Here is a 23,203-nt window from a genome sequence, read left to right on the forward strand (position 1 = left end):
CCTACTTCAAAAAGTAGTTGTGAAAATTTAAGTGTTCATATATACAAAACACTGCAGAAGTATTAGCTACTATTATTATTACTATTATTACCAATTATACTTGAGTGTTGGTGTGGCTTTTGTCTCTTGAATGGGCCTGATGTCAGTGTAACTGTAGTCTATTTTTAATTCTCACTGACTCATTCTAAATTCACCCGTCTGTAAGTTGGACCATTAGCTCCCATGACATATGTCATATAGGGTGTTGCTGTATTGCTTCAACGTTCCTAAATAAATCAACCTAAGTGGGCAGTGTTTATTTTGCCTCAGGGGTTCAAATTTCAAAGAAACATTGGAAGTTGGGTTTTGGCATTCTGTACGGATGCAGCCTTCAAAGGAGGATTAAGTTGGGTGGTGCTTTATAAAAGCTGAGATAAATATGCCTTAAGCCTCCTTTTTGAGGCTTTCCTGAATTCCGGATTTACTGGGAAAGTAGGTCGTTTAAGTTTAGAGAGACTTGCGATGATTTGAGTCTGAGTCTGACCGGAACTCTGGCGTTAGGAGCCGGCCTCGAGGCCATGTTTCCAGCTTCTGTGCCCGTCTACCGGGTCCAGGATCCAAGCCTGGTCGCGCGCGGAGCTAGGGCACTGCCTGGGCTGAGGCAGGTGGCGCTGTCCGGCGGGCGGGATGCGGGTCGCCTGGGGGGCGCGCAGTTGGCTACGCGGAAGCCCCGCCCCCGCCGCGCACTTCCCGCCGCGGCCGGGAAGCCTGACCCGCTCCCTTCTCTGCTTCTGTGCCACAGAGGACGGGCGGGGCCTCGAGGGAGCACTGTCCGAACTGACCTCGGAAACCGGCGTACCGGTTGTGTTTGTGAAAAGGAGGAAGATAGGCGGCTATGGTCCAACCCTGAAGGTAGGTAGGAGACTGTAATGTTTGTTTCACCCGCGTGTGCGGGGAGCGAGCCCCTGGAGCCCTTCGTGGTCGCAGCCCTCCTTTCAAAGCCAGGGTGGATGCGAAGGAACCTCCACATGGAGCCCATCCTAGTAAAATGACAAAGAAACACGCTGGGGCTAGCTCACGTGTTAATCGAGGTTGATGAGACGTGGGGTCAACTTCAGAACTGGGGAAGGGAATACGTAACTATTTTCACCTTTTAAAATATGTTTGTAAAAGTGACCTATTTTCTCTTGTTGTCCCTCCCTCTTTCAGAGTAAATCTAAATAACTTAATCATTTTTAGCAGTAGTGTAAACTGCTGAAAGTGAGTTGTTTAGGGAAGTACTCAGAAAAGGGGATCAGGAAATGCTTACTTTCGTCGTCCCTGTCACCTTCTTTAATTTTCTGGGAGGGAAACCCAGAAACCCCTGGCTCAGGGAAGAGCAACCAGGAACCTCTTCTGAGTGAGTTTCTCTTCAGGTGTCTTTTTTCTAGCTCAGATTTAATAATTGGATGTAGGGAAAAGGGAGAAAGAAATCTTTCCTTTGCCTGGTGGCGGGTGTGGCGGCACTGCTACCTTGGGACAGTCCACTGAGGGAGGGGTCATGGCCTACCATACTGGCAAAATGCTTGGAGGCTAGGTGCGTGTTTAAAGGGATATGCAACATGGGTGATGCTCTACACCAGGTGTAGTTGGTTACCAGGTTAAAAAGCCTCATAACGCTCATCACCTTGATACATCTGCTCTAATTTTTGCTCTAATTTTTGCTGATTATCTTTTTGTCTTTGTTCGTATCTACGTAAATTTTAAGAAATGGAACATGCATAAATATTGCCTTCTGATAAAGTAAACCCGAGACTTCACTTAAATGTGAAATCCGTTTAGCTGTGTGTGCCTTTAGGAAGGATGTTAACAATTAATTTGCATTTTATTTATTACCTTTTCTAAAAGAATTTGCTTTTGAAAAATGGGTATATGAAATGGAGATAGACTTCAAAGACAAATAGCAAATAAATGGAAAATAATTAAAGAGAGAAAAAGGCTTTGGCTTGATTTAGAATATATTGTGTTACTGAGACCTTTAATTTGCAAGGTCTGTTAATATTCCTTCCTGTATGATCGTTCTGTTTGCTCTACCTGTGACATAAATTTGCACTTAAAAAGTTATGTAGGCATTTAATCTTTGTATAAATTCAGCTGGTGATCCTGGTCTTAGCATCAGTGGGAATAAAAGGAATCTGGTTTTATAAGCTTTGGACACATTTTATTGATTTGATCTGATGTTTTCAGTTCCATGTGATCATAGATAATTTCAGACATTTAGGAGGTGCAATGCCATGGGCAAAAGCACACCACTGATTCATAATTAAATCATTTAGTACATCTCTTTTAAGTAAACTTACCAATCTACTTTATATCATTTATTTTTGTTTTTTTTTTTAAAGAGTATTAAAACATGGAGGAAGAGACACAAGGTTTAGGACTGCTAGTTTGAAATGTTGCCCACATTTGGGGCTAAATGGTGGGTTCTGAAATGCTTTAGGAAACATTGGGTTTGAGTGGAGAAAGGCCTTTATTTGGTGGAGAATCGAGTGCTCATTGGGTTAGTGTTATAATCCTAAAGTCAGCACCTTAAAACAAAAGGTTAAGATTTCATACTTTAATTGCAACTTAAAATATGGAGAGAGAGCTTTTTAAAATGTCTGCTTCTACCTTTCTCCTCTTAATGTTGTTTCTTCCATTGTCTCCTTTCCCCCTCAGTAAATAACAGCAGAACTGACCTTGCTTTTAGTGTACTTACTGTAGAAGACCAGGGAGTGAGAAACCTTCTGGAGGGAACCGATGAGCTTAAATGACTGCCTATAAGAAGGTTTTGAAGGAGCTTGTTTCAAAAACCTAGTCTAGGGACGACCTGCACAGAATCCTCTGGAATGCTTGTGGAATACGCATGCCTGGGCTTTACCTGCTGTCTTGTTAAGTAAACCTCTGGAAGGGGCTAGGATTTGCCTTTATATATAAACAGCCCCTTCAGGTATTTGTGATAAATATCAAGTTTGAGACTTAATTTAACCTATAAGGTAGTTTGGTCAAGATCAGTTGCTGAATAATTAGTAGTGGGGAAAAGAAAAGACTATTCTTTAATACTCAAAATAGAATAGGTAGGAAATAGCAAACGGTAACTCAACAGGAAAGTTACACTTTATACCTGAATAGGAAAATAGGGAAATGTGCTATCTGTGGCTAGGACTTGTATGTCCATGTGTAAAATTCGAGCTACTAAATTCTGAGGACTATGAATAAAGTTCCTATTGCTCAAAGACATCTGGCTTTCAAGAACATTTTAGTTCTTAAGGGCAAGATTGCAAGTATTCTTACAGGGAAACTTCGTTATATGTAAATCAGTGCCTCCAGAGTTTTGAAACCACTTGTGTAAATACCTGTTGGTGGTATTTCTGAGAGGAAAAGCAAAGTGAACGAAAAAGTGCTTATTGGAATACTAAGTGCTGGACATATTTAAGACTTTTAGTAGTTTGAGATAATAGTATTGGGAAATAAGACTAAAACTGGCAATATGGGACTTAATTTCTTTAAGGCAATAATATTCACTTACCAGGGTCTGACCGTGTCCCACATATGTACCTACTGCCCCTATTTTTCCCCATCCTATTTCAGGTACTCATTTCCTCTTGCCCAGGCCATTCCAGCAGTCTCTAACTGGCCTTTCAATTTTGATCTTCTTCCCCTGGTAGTCTGTCTGCTGTCAGAGCATCTTCCTAATTGCTTCTTTGCTGTCCCCAGATCTGCATCCATGGCAGTGTGCACATTACTTAGTTTGGTATCCCATATCCTCAAGGATCTGGGTCCTACCTACTTTTCTGGTTGTCTGCTCCCTCACCTATAGGAAGCTTCTGGGGAATACTGTTAACAGCTATAGTCCCTAAAATTTCCCTTCTTCGTTTTGTTCTTTATTTCAATTCCTGACTTCTCTTTCTGCTCAAACCCACTTTTCCAACTGCCTGTTTAAGAGCAGCGGTCCCCAACCTTTTGGCACCAGGGACCGGTTGGTGCTCCTCTGAGAAGCTAATGCCTGATGATCTGAGGTGGAGCTGAGGCGGTGATTGCTAGCACTGCAACTCCTGTGTGGCCTGGTTCCTAACAGGCCAGGGGGTTGGGGACCCCTGTTTTAGAGTACAAGGCCAGATTTGTCTACTCTTTCTTCTCTGTGCTCCCACAGCACTCCCATGAATCATCTCTGGAAAAGGAGTAATCCTGCCAATGAATTTTTTTGGTTTACATATCAAAAGTGGAGAATTAGTCTTATTCTTCATGCCTGTGATCCTAGGTCTGTATTAGATGGAGCTCAGCAAATATTTAAGACATGCCTATTAGTGATAGCAGCTACCATTTATTGACTGTCTACTGACCGTTGACTGCTAGACTCTAAATGCTGTGAAACTAGTTGATTAAATCCTCACAGTAGTTCTGTGAAGGAGGTGGTATTATTCAGTTTGGCAGATGAGAACATAGAGGCCCTGAGAATTTCAGGAGTGTGCCCAGATTACTTAGCTAGTTAAGTGGCAGAGCCAGGAATGGAACCCAGGCTTGTCTATAAAGTTCACTCTGGTGTACTCACAATTCTGGCACTTGGCTTTGTGTTACTGCTGTTAGGATACATGCCTGATCTCCTTAGTGTGATGGTGTGCTCATGATTCAGGGCTGAGCCCATGTAAATCTTGGTATTCCTAGCGTAGCTCTAGCAAATTAGAATTCATTCACTAGATGCTTGGTGAGTGGAACTGCATTCCTCTGTGCCTACTAAATTGTATGTTTCTTTAGGATGAAAATGATTTATTTTTATATCTTTTTTTTTTTTAACAGCTAGTATGCATTCAAGTAGTATTTGTTGAATGGATGATAGTAGGGTTAGAGGAGGAGGCTCACTTAAGTGAGATATTTAGCTACAAGATGTCTTATTTTGTGAAAGTGGACTGTCTCTGTCAGAGACCGAGCCCTAAGTTGTTCAGAAGAGAGTCCAGGCAGCATATAAAGCAGTTGAGAATTTTAAAGAGCTATGTGGTAGCAGTGTTGTCCACCTCGGGCAGTCTATGCAGATGTGCCCAGGTCAGTTGAGAAGAAAGTCACATTATGTCTATTTAGCGACTATTTATTGAGCTCCTGTGTCCTTGACATTGAGCTAGGCACTCTTTTTGTTATCTCTAACACAAGTCTATAGGGCAATGTATATACTTTAAAATATTTTCAACAAATATTTGTATATGATTTTTTTACAAAGAAGCACAGCCACGCTGTATGGCAGAGAAGAAAGACATCCAGTAGACTCATTTTACAAATGAGGAATCTCCAACTCTGAAGGAAATAAGTGGAAACGAATAAAGCATGACTTTTGATTTGCACCCAGACCTCCAGATCTGAGTTCTTTCCAGGCTACCTCCTTTAAAGGCGACATAACCAGTGCTTTCCTACCCCTCGTCTGTCAAACAACCCTCGGGTCATTGCTGACTTCTGAGATGTCCCAAGACAGTTGATAATAGCTCCTACAACCTGAAAGGTTCCAGTCTCATCTCACACCCTTGTTTACCTTAATTCTTGAGGCTTGGCAAGTCAGTCAGCACTGGGCTCTCCCAAGTGTCAGTTAAAGTATGACTTTCTTTCTTTCTTTCCTTCCTTCCTTCCTTCCTTCCTTCCTTCCTTCCTTCCTTCCTTTCTTTTCTCTCTCTCTCTCTCTCTCTCTCTCTTTCTCTCTTTTTATGGTGACATTGGTTAACAAAGCGTGTGACTTTTGACCACAGAGCAAGGGTGGAGGTTTTATATACTCTGAAATATTTCATTGAATGGCTCCAGATTATTTTGTGGGACTTGACTGTCATTTTATCTTTATTTCACGAACAATAAAGCAATCTTATTTGAATAGAATAGTTATTCAAAGTCTCTTTTGGATACTGGATTTTTTAAAGCATCTGAAGTCCAAGGAGCCATTCATGAGAAAAATGTACATAAATAGTTTTGCTTGGTCTCAGACTCTTTGTGGACCTGCTTCAGAATACCTAGTAGAGAGGTTTACCCTTCAGAGTATATACACACTGCCATTGGTTGAATCCTTAGGTTTTAAAATTGTATTATATGGCACTTTTCTTTTCACCGATATTTGTTATAGTGGGATATATTCCTGTATTCCTCCTTAGGGGTTTAACCTTTAAAATATTTTTCTGTTTCTAAAACAACATCCAGGAGGGAAGCTACTTGTTTGTATATATATATTTTTTCTCTTTGGTGTGTAATGTTTATTAACCATTTGCTATCTTTGAGATAATTTAAAACTTATGAAGTATCTACCCAACAGTTGAAACTATTGTCAAATCTGTCACATAATTCTAATTCAATACTCACAGTAACTTTATGATGTAAGTAGTAGTATTCCCATCTTACCAATGAGGAAACTGGAGGCTGAGAGGTTCAGCAACATGCCTAACACCATTATTAAGCTAATTGGTCAAGATTGGAACCCAGGTTTGCCTCCTTCTACTGGCCATGTCTTTTAGAAACTCATTTGAAAAACAGATATCTGCCTTAATCATAGCAAAGTGTACCTTTAATACTGTGAAAAACCAAACAAAGCGAAAATATACACACACAAACATAATCTTAAAGGAAGTTAAGATGAAAAAGAAAATACACCTACTGTCCTGCTGCTCTGACAAATCGGAGCAGGACTTTACTGCGTCTTTTCATGGCTCAGTATTAAATCGATACCCTGGCAGGATGAGGGGGGAAAAAACTGCTGCGAAAGGAGGCACAGAGAAGTTTGGGGAGGTAGCTGACAGCAGGAGAAGTCCACTTAGAGTGTGGGGCTCAAACCCGGCTTGTTCCTGGCTTTGGCTCAGGAGTCTCTTAAGCAGCTATTTGATGATTAATCCTGAAATAAAAATCCCACTGGAAAAGAGTGGACCCATGCAAGTTCTTTTTTTATTTGGCCGGAGAGAGACCTCTAATCTGTGACAGCCATCCCATTATGTTTGGGTTGAATGCTGGAGGTTGTAGGAAAGAGTTTAAGAATGCTTGGGATGAATGAATCTGAACTCTGAGCAAAGGGACCGAAAAATAAGACTGGAGGGAAAACTGAAGAAAGGAAGAAAGGAAATAGAGGGGGCCGTATTCAGCCCCTGGCAGCAACTCCTGAAAGAGGAAAAAGCGGGGGAGAGGAGCTAAATTATCTTGAAGGCCAAGCTGTGTGTGTCTTTTGTTGCCTGAACTAGTCTTACTGAATGAAGGTAGACTTTAGTAATTTCTTTGAAATAATAGCATACTTTTGCTATTAATAAAAATCTCACCTAATGATTTTTATTTTGAGGTGACATCTGAACCTTGTGCTCTAAAGGCAGATTTAAGAAGGCAGAATATTCAAGTACAGCTGTCTGAGGACGGTCTGAGTTACATGTTACTGTGGTTTTAAGGGTCAAGGATCTAGCCTAGAATGAACACAGCACTGGAAATCACAACGTAATGATGTGATGCATGTCCCGATGTGTTCCGTTGCTTCGGGCAAGTTGTGTGGGCTGTTATCTCCTGAGAAATTCTTGTAAATAGTATTAGTAATCCTTTCTAAGTAGGTTAGAAGAATTAATTTATCTCCAAAGCATTTTGAAATTCTTAGATGAAAGGCTCTGTATGGAGCAAATTGGTATCAGGCTGTGTTCCCTTCTCTGAGCCAGGAGAAAACAGGCACCTTCGGGGTGGGGTGGTTGGCTTATCCTCTGGAGTTCTTTGATAGATAGCTTTTATTGAATTTGAAGTGAATATCAGAAGCTCCTAAGAATATGATTAACTATAAAAGCAAACCCTTTTGAATTTGGGACTTGGAATTAACTGTGTTTTCATCTAAAATTTAAAGCAGGTTTGAATATTAGATTGTAATTGGCCAGACTTGGAGGGGGAGGGCACTGATATGCCCCTTTGATGATTCTGGGTCCTGACTTTTTCTCTCACTTTTTATTTCGGAGAAAAGATAAGACTGACTTTCTGAAAAGCAGTCAACTTTTATTTTTATTGTGTAGACTCTCTCAAACTAATCTGTGAAATTATTCTTTTACTGCCAAATAACTCGCAATATGTGCTTGAACAAATTTTTAATCTGTGTTCAGTTATACATTCCAATGTGTGTACTCAAATGCATCCATGTGAAAACAGCTTTGCTTAAAAGATTTAAAACCAAGTTTTTGCTTTAGAGAAGCTAACAGTCTAATACAGCAGGATAATATATAAGGGCAAATAACCGTAATGTGTGGTGTTTTTAAAAAATGCATATTTCTTCTGAATTACCCCTACTTAAAGAAATAATGATGGACAATAGTAATATAAAAGTGTTGGAGTAACTTATTCGGTTTTCCTGTTCATGTATTTGCAAGAAACTTTCTGTTAATGTCAAAGAAAAATGAACCAGTCTAGATGCATAGGAAGGAAGGTAGGGCTAATTTACTTAATGGTACCTTGAAACCACAGTTGACAGGTGAAGTATGGTGTGTTCTCTCCTTCCTTTCCGCTCTCCCCCATTCCCCCACCTCTTTAAAAGGAGGCACAGAGAAGTTTGGGGAGGTAGCTGACAGCAGGATAAGTCCACCTGTTAGAGTGTGGGACTCAAACCTGGCTTGTTCCTATCCACCTGTTGCAGTGGTTAAAAGCTTTTGGTTGAGTGGGTTGAGAGTGCATATTCTCTTTAAAAACGGTGTATTCCTTTCCAGTGATACCTACACTTTGTTGCTTGTGTCACTGTTGAACTGAGCCCTCTTTCCAACTGTACGAGAATTCCCAATGGACTAGTGGGCAAATTTTGCCACTAATCACCTGATTTACAGCATATGCTTTCCATAGCCTTGTAACAGATTATGTTTAAAATCTTAATAGCCTTTGCTCACCTTTTAGGGTTCATATTTATTGTCCATTCAGTTTATGTCCTTTAGCCTTTGGCAAGCTTACAAATAAACAGCTCTTTTGTAGAGATTGTACCCACTTTATTCTTCCCCCCTTGGGTGGTGGAGAACCAAAGTTCGCCTGAGTAATACGTCCCCCCTCCCTCATTTGGGTAGGTTGGAAGGGATTGGGTTTTTGAAGGCCCGAGAAGGTAATTGAAGTAATTTGCATTTGTAAAATGAAGAATTGAGTTCCAAACTACAACCTAGCAAATGAACCCTTAGAGTTCACTGCCTATTTGTAATGGAAGTTGTGTTTGTCAAGATCCTTGGCCCTACTGGCAGTTTATAATCTAGCCAGATCTAGTCTCCTCTCCCCTTCAAAAAAAAAGCCCCATCTTTTAGTCATAGTAAGAAAGAAAAATGAAGGTCGACCTAACTGCAATATGTGACAGCAAATGTTTTAAAGTGCAGGACCTTTAATTCCTTCACAATTTTGTCATAGATTGTCCAGGTGTTTCTTTGAAAGCTAGATGATACTGTCAGTAAATGCTAAAACAACAGCTGTCACTTAAACGGGCACTATTTCAGTGTGGGGCTGGGACCCATTATTGCGTGCGTGTTATGTTCCGCGGACCTGCTTGCGAACGCGTGGGGCCGGGCTCCGCGGGGCGTGGCCACCGGGAGGCGGATCGAGCTGGGGGCGGGGCCTCCGAGCCCTGTTGCCAGTGCGCATGGGCGGACGTCTTCCTCCGCCCCGACTGACCCCTTCAATTTCCGCCGTTGTCCGAATCGTTGCGAAAGCCGTTAGCCGAACTATACCCGAGCTCCTCCAGTAACCGTCATGTCCGATGAAAAAGATTCCCTGAGGAGGGGCGTGGAGAAAGGAGAGGAGCCGACGGTTACCATCACCAGTCGTGCGTACTCCGTGAAGCAGGCAGAGGAGGCGGAACCGATGAAGGTGGAAGTGGCGGTGGGGGCTGCCGACTGCGCTGACGACCTCAACTATGGGGAGGCCGACATCGATCCGCATCTCCTAGGGCTGGAGGCCGACGAGGAGAAGTGCCGGAGTATCCGCAGGCAGTACCGGCAGCTCATCAGTACCGTCCAGCAGAACCGTGAAGACATAGTGAACACAGCAAGCGACTCGTTAAGCGAGGCTCTTGAAGAAGCCAATGTCCTGTTTGACGAAGTGAGCCGAACAAGAGAAGCAGCCCTCGATGCCCAGTTTCTTGTTTTGGCTTCTGATTTGGGTAAAGAAAAAGCAAAGCAGCTAAACTGTGATATGAGTTATTTTAATCAAGTAGCATTTTGTGACTTTCTATGTATATTTGTTGGTCTAAACTGGATGGAAGGTGATGAACATAATGAGTTGAGTGGTTTTGATGATAATATAGCCCTTTCCTTCTGGGAGACAGTACAGAAAGAAGCAACATCCTGGATATTGCAAGCTGAAACATTCCACTTTGTTTTTGGTTCATTCAAGTCAGAGTCTTCTGCACGAAAGCGCCGACGTGACCAGAAAAAAGCGCACAAAATGGAAGAACATAGGGATATGCCTATAAAGCTGAGGAAGTTGGACCTGAGTAGTAATCAAGAAGCGACAGAAAAAGAAGTAGAAAGAATCTTGGGATTGTTGCAAACGTACTTTCGAAAGTATCCTGATACTCCCGTCTCCTATTTTGAGTTTGTGATTGATCCAAATTCTTTTTCTCGTACTGTGGAGAATATATTTTATGTTTCTTTCATTATAAGGGATGGTTTTGCAAGAATAAGGCTTGACCAAGACAGGCTGCCAATATTAGAGCCAATTAATATTAACCAAATGGGTGAGGGAAATGATCCCAGTTCCTATGGCAGAAGACAAGGTGTTATATCTTTGAGTTTACAGGACTGGAGAAATATTGTGGCAACTTTTGAAATCTCAGAGGCTATGATCACAAACTCATACTAAATATTTTGTTAGTATAGGATGCATTTTGTGGCTTTTCTAAAGTAAACAGAAGCACATACTGTATTTCTTACGAAGTGAAAAAGTATTTTCAGGAACATCAGAAATTGTTTTACGTGCAATGTAATTTTCTTGGTAGTTGACAAGTTTGTAATGATCTTCGGTTATTAAAAACATTCTCTGGCATATTCATGGGGAAATTTTTTTGAATGTCCTTTAAGACCCTTTATTAATAAAAATCAGTTACGATGCTCTGTGATACTGTGTTCCTGTGTTACAGGGAACCAATGGAATTCCATACGGGGCTCCTAACCAGATTGGGGAAAGAGTGGATGAAAAAAATGGTAAAGAAAGACTATCCCTAGGGCAGTGAATATGCAGCGTTAATACTATAAAAGAATTTGGATGCCTTTCTTCATTGCGAAGAGGACTCAGTAAGATGAATGAGTGGGTATCCATATTCTAAATTTCTCCTGTGATTAGATTAGACTCAACAAAAGTAGAGTTGAGGCATCAAGTGCTTAAGGGTGAGAGGCATCAATTAAGTGCTTAAAGGTGAGTGGGAATTGGTCAAAGATAGGAAAGGTATTCTAGGTAGGGGAAGTGGAGGCCAAATGTATGGGATTGTGAGAAGTTATGGCACCAGAGAACCATAAAAAATTTTTTTGAAAACTATTCCATTTGAATGTTAAACTGGGCAAGAAATCGAATTACCTTGTCAGTATCCTCAGAGGTAGAAGATATTTTTGTCAAATTATTTCAAATGCAAAATCCACAGCCAGTTATAGTTTTTATTTAATTGGTTAATTCTCTAGTTTCTCTTGGTAATTTCTGCCAGTACAGAGTATCTTTCAGAATCAGTGATGTTTCATTATGTAACAACCTTGAATATTTGTTCCCAGTTCAATTTTGCATTTCTTAATAGGGTTTGAAATGCCTGCAAACCGTCCCTGTTTAAACTGAAATATAAGATTAATTTATTCAAAAGTTCTTCACTTCAGATAAAGCTGTAAATGCTTTTTTAAAAATTACCTGCAATTGTTTAAAAAAAAAATAGCCTTATTGGGTGTTATTACTGAAAATTTGAGTTTTGAAAAAACAGATTTTGAATGCGCAGTGAGGAATCCTATAAGCTTCCCGCTCCCTGTAGGAATTTAATCTTTGGTAGTGGCGGATTTTGCCATTAAGCATTATTTGGCAGGTGGATAAATGTTTTGCATAGCAGTAACGATAAACTTTCCTACTAAGTCTAGTGTGAAGTGGGGAAAGGAAATCCAGACTGAATGAATGACATCGAGATTGAGTGGACTGATCCTACATGTGTTTAGTGGGGGGAGGGTTCTTCAGTAATAGTGGCTGTTTTTAGCAAAAAATAGAAATTTCTCATGAAACTCAGCCAATTATTTTCTAAAGTAGCCATTCCTTCCCCTTTTTCATTTGAAGGAATGCTGATTCTTCCCTGTGTCTACCACCCTTTAATTTAGCAACCATGAAAGCATCTTTTGGCCTCACTGATTCTCACATGAGTTCCTTGGGTTTTCCAGAGATTTGCTGTTCAAGGAAAAAATACTCTTAATGAGAGCAAAAAGATGTTGCCTTAGTTCTTTACTCCTCACCAGATGTGCCTTGTTCAATGTCTAGTGTCTTTACTAGGAGTATGTGAGACTCAGTGACAGCCATGTTAATTTACTCAGCAACTATGCCTACTGTGCCAGGCGCTGCCCGAGGCCCTGGGGAAAATGGGTAGAAAATGACCCAACTCTCATGAAATTTATATTTCAATGGATGTATTACTTTCCTATTGCTGCTATAACAAATTACCATTTAATGGCTTAAAAGAAACAAATTTGTTACCTTTTACAGTTCTTCGGTTTGGATGGCCAAAATCTTTTCTCTGGGCTAAAAGTAAGATGTTCACAGAGCTAATTCCTGCTAAGGCTCTGCGGGGAGAATCTGTTTTCTTGCCTTTTCCGTTTTTGGAGGCTGCCTGTGTTCCTTGATTCAGTGTCTTCCTCCATTTTCAGAGCTGAGTGTGGAGCCTCTTCTGTCTTTACATTTACTACTGTAATGAAGTCTCCCTCTGCTTCTCTCATATCAGGATACTTGTGATGAAGTGGGGCCTGCTGGGATGATTCTGGAAAATCCCTCGGTCACCAGATCCTTAAATCACATTTAGGGACATCCCTAAAGTCCCTTTTACAAGTGGTGTATTCAAAGGTTCGAAGGATTCGGACCTCAGTGTTGGGGACCACTGTTCAGCCTATCACGGAGGGGGAGACAACAGTATTGCTGTTCATGATGGTTGCTCTGAGAAAAAACTGCTCGGATAATGGTGGAGATGCCACCTCAGGGTGGTAAGGGAAGACCCCTGGAAGGAGGCATTTGAATGGGATCTGTTATAATTTGCCAGAATAGTTGCTGCAGAGTAAACGTTAAATATTACCTTGGTTCTAGATACTTTAGGTGCATAATAGCCAAAGATCTAGATAATTAATTGTTCATGGAGAGTCAACTTCCCTGCTCCTCCCTAGGGAAAGATAGTGCAACAAGCATCTCTACTTGTTGATGATTCTTTGAGTTGTACTCATCTCAGTATTAGATGAGTACAAATCATCTGAGCAGGAAGATGATTCTTTGATTTGTACTCATCTCAGTATTACTGTTTGGTATTTCCCACCTAGCATTACCCATTGACTTTGACTCAGAATTTCCTTAGGCTAGGAGTTGGCAACTTCTTTTCTGCAAAAAGCCAGATAGTAAATATTTTAAGCTTTGTGGGCCATATGACCTCTGCTGAAACTAATTAACTATGCTGTTGTTGCCAAAACAGCAGTTATAGATAGTATTGAAACAAATGGGCATGGCTGTTTTCCAATAAAACTTTATTTGAATTTCATATAATTTTTATGTATTATGAACTATTACTCTAAATTTTTTCTTCCTTATCATTTGAAAATGTTAATAACCATTATCGGCTCAGGGGCTATAAAATAGGCCTCCTGGATTTGCCTCACAGGCTGTAGTTTGCCAACTCCTGTCATAGGCCTAGGGCCCAGTGTCTTCTAGAAGGTCTGTAGCATTCAAACCACCATTTAATGTTATTTCTTTGCTGGCCCATAATCCTCCAAAGCACGAAGGGGCTTGAGGTACAACCCCAATGGATGCTGCCCCATGTCAGCAACAGAGCAGTCAGATTTCAAAGTAAACAAGAAGTTGGGACCTGGTGGAGATTATTTATCTCTGCAAACAAAGACCCGGGCAAGAGAATTTAAGGAACTTGCCCAGGATCACACAGAAGTGGCAAAGTCAGGTCCAGATTTTGACCAAATCCAGACTTCTAACCCACTGTGCCATTCCCTTTCGTACTTTAGTGTTTTTCCACAGTTTTATTTTTGTGGATGAGAACACTGAACTGAAACCCAGCCTCTCAGTATACATAAGAGATTAGGAACTAGCACCCAAGTCTTTTGTTCGGCAATGTTTTTGAACATCATATACATGCAAAGTTGGCATTCGTGATGCAGAGATGAAAGACAGGATGCCTGTCCTTGCAGAGTTGATGGGACTGTGCAGTGATGCCAGCGGGGATCTCAGAGGAGGACCCAACTTGTGCACTGTCAAGTAAAGGTTCCCAGCTAAATCTTGAAGGACGTGAAGGGGCTAGGGTAGAACAGCCTGTGCTAATAAGTGCTCCTTGATAGCATATGTTAATAGAGTTGCAAGAAAGAAAAGGGAGAACGTTGTTTGGGAGCTTGAGGGAGGCAGTGGAGGAAATGGGACTTATGTTAGAGTCTTAGAACCTTGATAAAAGAATCCTTTAAACCCTAAAGGAATGTGTTAGAAAGGGTGCTGTGTTTGTACACATTGAATAAAAACAAGATAACATCCTTCAGTCTGTCTATGTACTGGATCAGGATTTGATGGGAAGAGGGCATTTCAAGTAGTTGAGGGAGGGAGGTGGGGAGTACAGGGGAGTGCAGGGGACATCTGTGAAACACTCTAGAGCTTTTTGACTTAATTCCAGTCAGAATCCCTTCTTTAGACAGGGGAGAGTTAGTAACATAAAGGGATTTTCCTTCCCAGCCACTGTGCTGCTTTGTTTTATCTCATTTAAACTCTGCAGATTGGTGAATTACAGGAGTATATAACTTCATTTTACAAATGTAAAGACAGAGACTCCTAAGAATCTCCTAAGAATAGCCAACAATTAGGCTATTAGCCCTAATTGTTGTGGCCGCCAGCCCCCGAAAGACACACGGACCACCAGAAATCAGTGAGTTATAGGAAACAGACTCTCAATTCAGCCAGCCGGGTCTGCCAGGGGTACGCAGACCCCAAATTAAGCAGCCCCGAAATGTAGAGGTACAGAGTTTTTAAGCCCTAAATCTCATTCCTCATTCTGTCTTAAACACAAAGGTCTATTTTTCTCCTATTCACCACCTGCCAACACACAGGTTGTGCAAGCGGGAGTACAGAAGCAGAAAGCTCATTGTTAGTATGTTATGCTCCCATGGACGATAGCCTATGTTCCCATGGACGATAGCCTATGTTCCCATAGGCGATAGCCAAGCAGTAATTTTCCAGCCAGCACATAATGACCTAGTTTGGGGAGTGGTAGAGCAAGTATTTTAACCCAGGTCAGTTCAACGCTGGAACTCACGTATAATGGTGAGAAAACTCAGTATAAATCTGTGCCCAAGGATATAAATAATGCTTTGAGGGAAAATAAAGATAACTTATTCTAATTTTAAAGAAATAGGCACACTTGAATTGCTTTCAGCATTGTTTTTGCACACTTGGATTGTTTTTGGCCCTTTTGCGGGGGGCGGGGGGCGGATCTGGAGCAGTTTTACTGGGGTTGTGGGTGCGAGAAAGGCGTTGCTGTGAGATGGGTGGAAGAAAGGGAAGAATAGCCAACATGTAGTAAGCCCAGCAAACACCTGCAGGTAAGGTGTTGTGTGTTTATCCTTATGTCCTATAGCAGTGGTCCTCAAAGTGTGGTCTGGATTCCTCTGGGGGCCCCTGAGGCCCCTCAGGAAGTCCTTGAGGTCAAAATTATCGTCATAATACTAAGTTGCTATTTGCCCTTTTCACTCTAATTCTCTTGCAAGTATACCATGGAGTTTTCCAGAAGCTACGTGACAGGTGATATTACAACAGAACACAGAAAAGATATGAGCTGCCTTTTATTATGATATACACTTAAAGACAATTACAAAGATATAAAACAATGCCACTCTTCTTGCTAATTAAAACTTTTTAATATTTTATGTTTAATAATATTTAAGATATTTAATATTTTAAAGTATTAACATTTTTCTTGGTTTTGATTTCTGATATGCTAAATATTAATAAATAAACCCCATGAACCAAAACTCTTTGGGGTCCTAAGTAAATTAAGGTCGTAAAGGGATCCTGAGACTAAAAAATTTGAGAACTCCTATATCAGCGACTGTGACCAGCAGTCACTATTTCTAGCAGTTGGAATTGGAGGAGAAAGTGGGGAGCATTTCTCTCTTGTCTCTCCTTACCCCATCTGTGTGCTCCTTCCTTACACTGTCTGGGGAGCTGCCTTCTGCTGTCTATCTTATTTATATTTCAGGTGGGAAACCACTTACCTGGAGCTGAATGACAGCAATTTCAGTTTTAAGTTGGATTAAAATGCAAAGACATCATGTTTAGTTCTGGGGATCAGCTGAATGCTTCTTACTGATTTTACAGTTGAACATGTTCAGGCTCACTCAGAGCTTTCATTGTAAAATCTGGGCACTGGTTGATGTAATTTGACTTTAACCTTGAATCATAAGAACCCAGGTCCGATACAGAATTTCAGTGCAGAACAGATTGTAAACATCCTTGGGGAGAAGTATGTGACTTTTCAGCATGACAGTGCATTTTCTTTCTTTTGTTCAAGTAGATCTGTTGGGGGAGGGTGTTATAAGAACTGCTGGTTTTCTCTGAGGCAGCCAGTGATTGTGTTCTGGCACCATCTGGGTTAAGTACATGCAGATAAAATGCGGCTGAGATTAAAAATGGTTATTTTCTAGAAGAACGTCTAGCTGTATTTATTAGTTAATTCTCTCAAACCAGCAAGTCAGCCTTATGCTCTTCGAGGCCAAATGGAGAGTAACTTGTTATTTGAAGCTTACATTGATTCTTTGATCCAAATGGCTATTATCACCAAATTGTTTTTCCCCCCACAGTGCCTTGTATTGAAGGAGGAGCCTCTGCCATAATGCCAGTTGATGAATACTGGCTGTGTTTACCAGCCTCTCATGTTAGACCTTTTGTACAGACGGTCAGGGTGACGCAGTCTTGTCCCCATTGTTGCTGGCTTCCAGGTGTTCTCCCTTCAGTCCCTGAGCCATCATGTGTACCTGCCGTGCTGCCAAGGGGCAGCCACAGTGCCGCGCCTCCTCCTCCATCCTCCACTGCGCCCCCTTCCACACCCCAAACATCCTGTTCTGCTGACCCTAAGCTCTGCCTTTCATCCCCCACATCTGATGGTAGTCAGGAGAAAAATGTACAGTCTAGGCTGGTAAGTTTGGGAGCTTTTTTAAAATTAAGGTTAAAACTTGATTTTTAGAAAAAAATTTTTTGGTGCGTATTAACTTTTTTAGTCATTATCTCATCTTAGCACAGATTTTTGTTTTAATAAAAGGTAATGTTAAATATATCACCAAAAGTGTTCAAAGCTAATATGAAATGTAACTAATGGGTGTAAATACTAAGGGAACGAAATGATGATTTAAACTGAGAAGTCTAACCCTTATAAAGCCTGTCACATCACAAGTGCAAGGAAACTAAATACTAAATATAACAGGATGCTTCGTGCATAAGTAGATTAAAAAAATGAGTTTTACAGAGTGCCCACTTTCCTTTTTTCTTGCTTATTTAAAATGCACTGCAAAAGCAGGGACTTTTACATTTAACTTTTCAAGCAGGTGTATGTCAGTTAATGATTTTGTTTTGAATTTCTTGATTTTATGCCTTACCTCAACAGTGCAGAAAAGTCGTAACTATCTGGCTAATCTCTTTCAGTTGCTGTTTACCAGGCCCCTACCTTAATCTGAGACCTTAGTCCACTCATTATTTTCTACCTTTGACTAGAAAGTAAAGATGATTGCCAAGTTGTATTGATGGCTTAAAAACATATGGTACAGATGTTTTACAAACCTAATTTAGAACCCGGTTTAAAAGTTCCAGGAAGAAAGGGCTGATCAAACTTAATTTAGGCCGAAGTTGATTTTGTTGGGCCATCAAGACCTTACTTATGTGAAAGTACTTTATGAACACTTCAAAGTAGTTATCTGCGATGCGATAAAGTCGCACGTTTCTGTTTGTGTATTGTGATAGAAATCAGACCACATTTTTTTTTTTTTTCTGGCAAATTTCTTTTGCTTTTCTTTAAGGAAAGGTTTTCTCAAAAACCTCTTCTGGAAAAGTCATGGTGAATCCTGCGTGTGCCAGAGACCCACGGGCCCAGGCAGGACAGGCATTTAGAAAGTTTCTTCCCCTCTTGACCGAGTATTCGTTGGAAGGAGTGCTGCGGAAACTGTAACCAAAGGAGGCATTGTGCTTCCAGAAAAATCTCAAGGAAAAGTATTGCAAGCAACAGTAGCTGTTGTATGGGGCTCTAAAGGAAAGGGTGGAGAGATTCAACCAGTTAGCGTTAAAATTGGAGACAACTTTATGGAGGCACCAAAGTAGTTTAGATGACAAGGACTTTTTCTTATTTAGAGATGGCAACATCCTCGGAAAGTATGTAGACTGAAATAAATCACTATTGAAATGGCACCCTGTGAAGCTGCTGCCCATTCCACTGAAGTTCTGAAATCTCATCATGTAAATAATTTCCATGTCTCTTTTATGATAAATTAATGATATCCAAAACTAACGGCATTCAAAGTCTCTTAAAATTTATTTTCACTGTACTGATATAAACATTTCCAAATAAAAATATATAAATGAAAAAAAAAAAAGCTCTTTGGACATTGCTGCTTTTAAGTTAAATTCTTTTCCCTCTCATTGTTTTTCTTTTTTTAGGCTTATCAAGAGGGCAGACTTCAAAAGCTACTGACAATGAATGGCTCTGAGGATCAACCTGAGTCCTATGATTATGACCTCATCATCATTGGAGGGGGCTCAGGAGGATTGGCAGCTGCTAAGGCAAGGCTCTTCGTGTGTTTCTGGGTTGCGACAGTTCTCCAGGTTCTCTGTGGGATTTGTTTGAGCCACTCTTGTGCCTTTTTGCACATTAACTTGGATAGGACACGTTATGGGACCACCACTTCATATACCATTTTTCCAGGTCGAACTATATGTTCTTTGGATGAAAGTACTGGACGCAGTATTTTGGGACACATTTTCATTCATTTAGGTTTGTTTGCTTTTTCAAAGATAATGAGGTGGTTGTATGGAAATGGTTTGAAATTAAATAAATATATTTTTAATTTTTTATAAATATTAATATTTGTTTTTTTCCTCACTGTGATAATTTCCCCTATTCACAACAACTCCTCCTCAATAGAAATGTGGAGAGCAGTTGGATTTCTTAAACTTGGTAAAGATCATTTGCCTCCTGTGTGTATCAAGTGAGCTAAGAGAAAAACACTAACTCTGTGTGCTGGGGGTGATGGGTAGAGAATATATAAACAGGAGGTTAGGAGTGAGGCCCCTGGCCAGGAACTGGGATACATTTTCCATGCGCGAAGGGGCCCCTGGAACTCTTCCTGAGGAGTTTCTTGTGAAAGATGAGGTGCTTATACACCCCTAAGGTGTAGCTTTTGGTGAATCAGTAAACGTAGATTCAAATGAAGCTGCTCAAATGGGGAGCAGGCCAATGTCCGTTGTCAAGCAGTGCTTTGCTGTAAAGGACTCAGGACTAATCCAAATACATGTATTTTACTGTCACGATGGTGGTTTTGAAGGACACATAGCCTCAGTCCTTTCAGATAACTTTTGGAGGTCTGGTCACCAGCACACAAAGCGTATTCTCTGAGAAAGATGAGGGGTCCTCTGCACAGTGAACTTCTGACTGTTGTCATCACTCTCCTAGAATAGATTTGGAAACCTTGTAGACACCAACAACTTTGTCATTGACTCCACACTTGAAAATTTAAGGAAATCTGACAGTTTCAGAAGAAAAACTTCTCTAATATTCTGTGTGGAAACTGAAATAAAACTTAAAAATACTTAAAAAATATTGCCTTATAGGACATAGGCTGAATCCAGGGCTTGTTGACTGTTAGTAAATCTGTTTTGCTGGCTGCTTACCCCTTGCTTAGAAATGGGCATATGTTTTTCAGATTATTGCTTAATTTATTACTGTTGGAGTGGAATTATATAAGAAGATTCTAGGGTTTCCAGTCGATGGACAATTTCACAACTATAATCTGCAAATTTTTTAAAGCTGCTCTTGTGACTGTCACTTAATTTTTATCTTGAATTTGTGTTAATCGTCCTAGCATATGAAAAAGCCCAGGTATTAATAACTGGCTGTGCTTTAGGCATTATAGCTTAATAAAAATAGAATGGATTTTTAACAGCCTGCTTGCAGTCTATCATGATAACCCTTCCAACTCATTTCAATAATTTTATTTTCTAGGAGGCAGCCAAATATAACAAGAAGGTGATGGTACTGGATTTTGTTACTCCAACTCCTCTCGGAACTAGATGGGGTAAGCTTTTAAAATATTTTAGAAGTGAATTTGTAGGAGCAGGTTTTTCTCTAATATTGGTTTAAGTGGCTCCTAAAACTCAAATTAAAAACAAACAAATTAAAAAAAAAAAACCATATACCTCTTTTATTTGTGCTAAGTTAAAAGGGACTCCAGTTAAATGTTGAAAAGTTAGGTTCTTTGGCAAAGAGTCAAGATAATACAAAACCTTCCCTACAGCTGTTATGATGATTTCTGGCTAAATATTTCTATAACCTAGTATACTTAGGGATTTAATAATGAAAAGTTTAAACTCTTTATTTCTGAATATCTGTTTTAAATCTACCTTCTACATTCGGCAGGAACTGGAGTCACACACCTTAATAGATAGCCCTTGCTTCTTTTGAGTCTTGGTGAATTGTGTGTTCATTTTTCATTTATTTAACAAGTATCTACTGAACACTTTTTATGAACCAGGGCTATGGGAATATAGCAGTGAACACAGTAGACGTGGATTTCCTGCCTTTGTGGAGTTTATTCATGTTCTAGTAGGGAGACCAAAGAGAAGCAAGAACTTTGCAAAATTGTGACAAGTGTTATTGAAAACATTATGTGGTGCGATAGAGAGAAACTGGGTAAAGAGTTCAGCTTTGAGAAGATACGAAGGAAGGTCTCTGAAGAGTTGGCATTTAGATGAGACCAAAAGAATAAGAATGAGCCAGCTATGCCAAAAGCTGAAGAAGCTTATAGGCATCATTTCTCTGTCTGTCTCACAGAACAGCACATACAAAGGCCCTGAGGTAGGCAAGAGTCCTTCGTGGTTATGGTGTGGGGTAGTAGAAGCTAGAGGTAAGATTGGAGAGGAAGGCAGGTGTCAGAGTGAACAGGTGGGTCCCTGTAGGCCAGGATGAGAAATTTAGATCTAATCAAAGCTTAGTGGGAAGGCTTTGAGGAAGAGAGTAATGTGAGCTGGAAATTTTATCAAGATGCTTCGGGTAGTGGAATTAGGAGGCAAGAAGCAGGAAGTCTAGATAAGACAGTATCACAATTTCTAATTCATCCGTTCAGCAAATATTTATTAGGTGTCAGTTTTGTGTCAGGCACTCTTTTTGTGATAGGCATAGTGTATCTGGCCTTACACTCCATAGTGACACTGGTAGCATTTTCCTCAGAGGGTTTATGTTTCCTGAGCTGTGAAGTCCACTACCATCTTGCATTCATCATGCTCATGCCATTTTATTCACCTCCCCACCTGCCTACATTTTGTTCTTACGGAGACAGCTGTCACTATGCTCTTTAAACTCAGCCATGGTAAACTTTTTTTTTTTTTTGATCACGAATCCTTTTGTGAGAATCAGCGAAAGCCGAAGGCTTTTCATGTATTGAGGCCTGCGCAGGTCCCAACCTGTCTGTGGTTTGGGGTTGCTATCTGCCTCATAAAGCAAAATAGAGGATTTGTCTTCTGGGAAGACAAAATTGTCTTCTCCTCTGAAAAAGCCTCTTACATGGTTGGCTTTGGCATCTGCCAGGAATAGAGGGGCAGGGGTCGGGGCCTTATGAGTCTGGGCTTTCAGTTGAAATAGAGAGAGGAGACAGTCGTTATAACCAGAGAGTCTAGAGCGGGGCGTAGTCACCTCCAGAACTTGTCACTGTTAACCGTGACAGTCAGAGGACTGGATTCCTTAATAATGCAGATTAAAAAACGTTCACATACACCAAATTTTATATGAAGTTCCAGACCCACCGCAGTCCAGTTATGCCCAGCTTCACAACCCCTTTGTCAGGTAGTTCTCGTCATAGACTCTTGCCAAGTCTAGGGCTGTGCACGAAGTGAAATTTCAATTTCTGGCATCTTTATCAGCAGTCAGCTAATGTTGAATCTTAGAAGTATGTGGAAATTGTGGCAATCTCATTTTTGTTTTGTTTTAGGATGTTTTGTTTTAGTCACTGTGTTTGGTACGTAAGACTCTCTGACCTTAGAAATGTCACAAGACGTAGATATAAATTTGTGTAAACGGTATTGGCTACATTAAGCAAGTAAATTATGATGGTTCATAGAATAGTAACAGTCACGGACCTTTCCCTCTGAAGGATCGTAAAGCAGGCTGTAAACCGATTTCTCAATGTCGTTGCAGGTCTCGGAGGAACATGCGTGAATGTGGGTTGCATACCAAAAAAACTGATGCACCAGGCGGCTTTGTTAGGACAGGCCCTGCGAGACTCCCGAAACTACGGCTGGACCGTCGAGGAGACGGGTATGGGGAGCGTTGTGCTTCCGTTTGTGCTTCTGGGGGTTTGAGCTGTGATACTGCAAGACACCATTCATTTTTACGAGACTAGCAATAACCTGGAAGTTGTTTTTATTCTTTACATTTTTAACGGATAAAAATAACTTCAGTTACCCTGTGTCAGGTAGCTATATAGCTGTTATAGTTAGAACAGGCATTGCACTCAGAGTATCTTTATTTAATAGAAAACCAGAATTTTTACAAATAAATTCTCATAGAGTTTCATAAGGGAGTACAAATTACATTTGCTTTTCTTTGAAGTCATTGCATTTTTCTCTTCCTCCAAAGAAATCTGTTTCATGAGCTGATATTTTTGGGGTTGGAGGAATGGTTTGTTTATTGAAAAGGGGATTGTTTGTTGTATTAAAACTATTTAGAGTGCTCTAGAAGCCCTAGAAAAGTTGAAGAGGAATTTGTTGACTTCAGAAACTAGATTGTGTTACCTGCTAGAAGAATAATAGGCCT

At 40.5% G+C, this 23,203-nt stretch overlaps 2 protein-coding genes and 1 pseudogene across 4 annotated transcripts in view; all 3 read left to right on the forward strand.

Moving 5' to 3' along the window:
* The window catches only part of TXNRD1 (thioredoxin reductase 1), a 62,873-nt gene that overhangs the window by 4,192 nt on the left and 35,478 nt on the right, over positions 1–23,203 (forward strand). Inside the window, exons 1-4 of one of the 3 annotated variants that reach the window (XM_011386931.2) lie at positions 737–891; positions 18,838–18,960; positions 20,399–20,471; positions 22,586–22,705. In XM_011386931.2, coding sequence (XP_011385233.1) covers positions 18,874–18,960; positions 20,399–20,471; positions 22,586–22,705 — 280 coding nt within the window. In that variant the 5' untranslated portion in view covers positions 737–891; positions 18,838–18,873. Of the gene's footprint in view, positions 1–736; positions 892–17,305; positions 17,330–18,837; positions 18,961–20,398; positions 20,472–22,585; positions 22,706–23,203 lie in introns of those variants that run through there. The other 2 variants (XM_023527329.1, XM_011386925.2) reach the window with 2 other exon arrangements.
* Positions 5,641–11,050, forward strand: EID3 (EP300 interacting inhibitor of differentiation 3). The gene has a single exon (XM_023527330.1). It carries the CDS (start codon positions 9,685–9,687, stop codon positions 10,792–10,794), a length of 1,110 nt encoding a protein of 369 aa, XP_023383098.1. The 5' UTR covers positions 5,641–9,684; the 3' UTR covers positions 10,795–11,050.
* Positions 17,340–18,774, forward strand: LOC111735977 (annotated as a pseudogene).

The sequence above is a fragment of the Pteropus vampyrus genome, unplaced genomic scaffold (genome assembly GCF_000151845.1).
Source record: "Pteropus vampyrus isolate Shadow unplaced genomic scaffold, Pvam_2.0 Scaffold16, whole genome shotgun sequence".
NCBI lineage: Eukaryota > Metazoa > Chordata > Mammalia > Chiroptera > Pteropodidae > Pteropus > Pteropus vampyrus.

Bases quoted from the DNA above. Each gene is read 5' to 3' on its own strand.
- EID3 (XM_023527330.1), top strand. From the start codon at position 9,685: ATGTCCGATGAAAAAGATTCCCTGAGGAGGGGCGTGGAGAAAGGAGAG.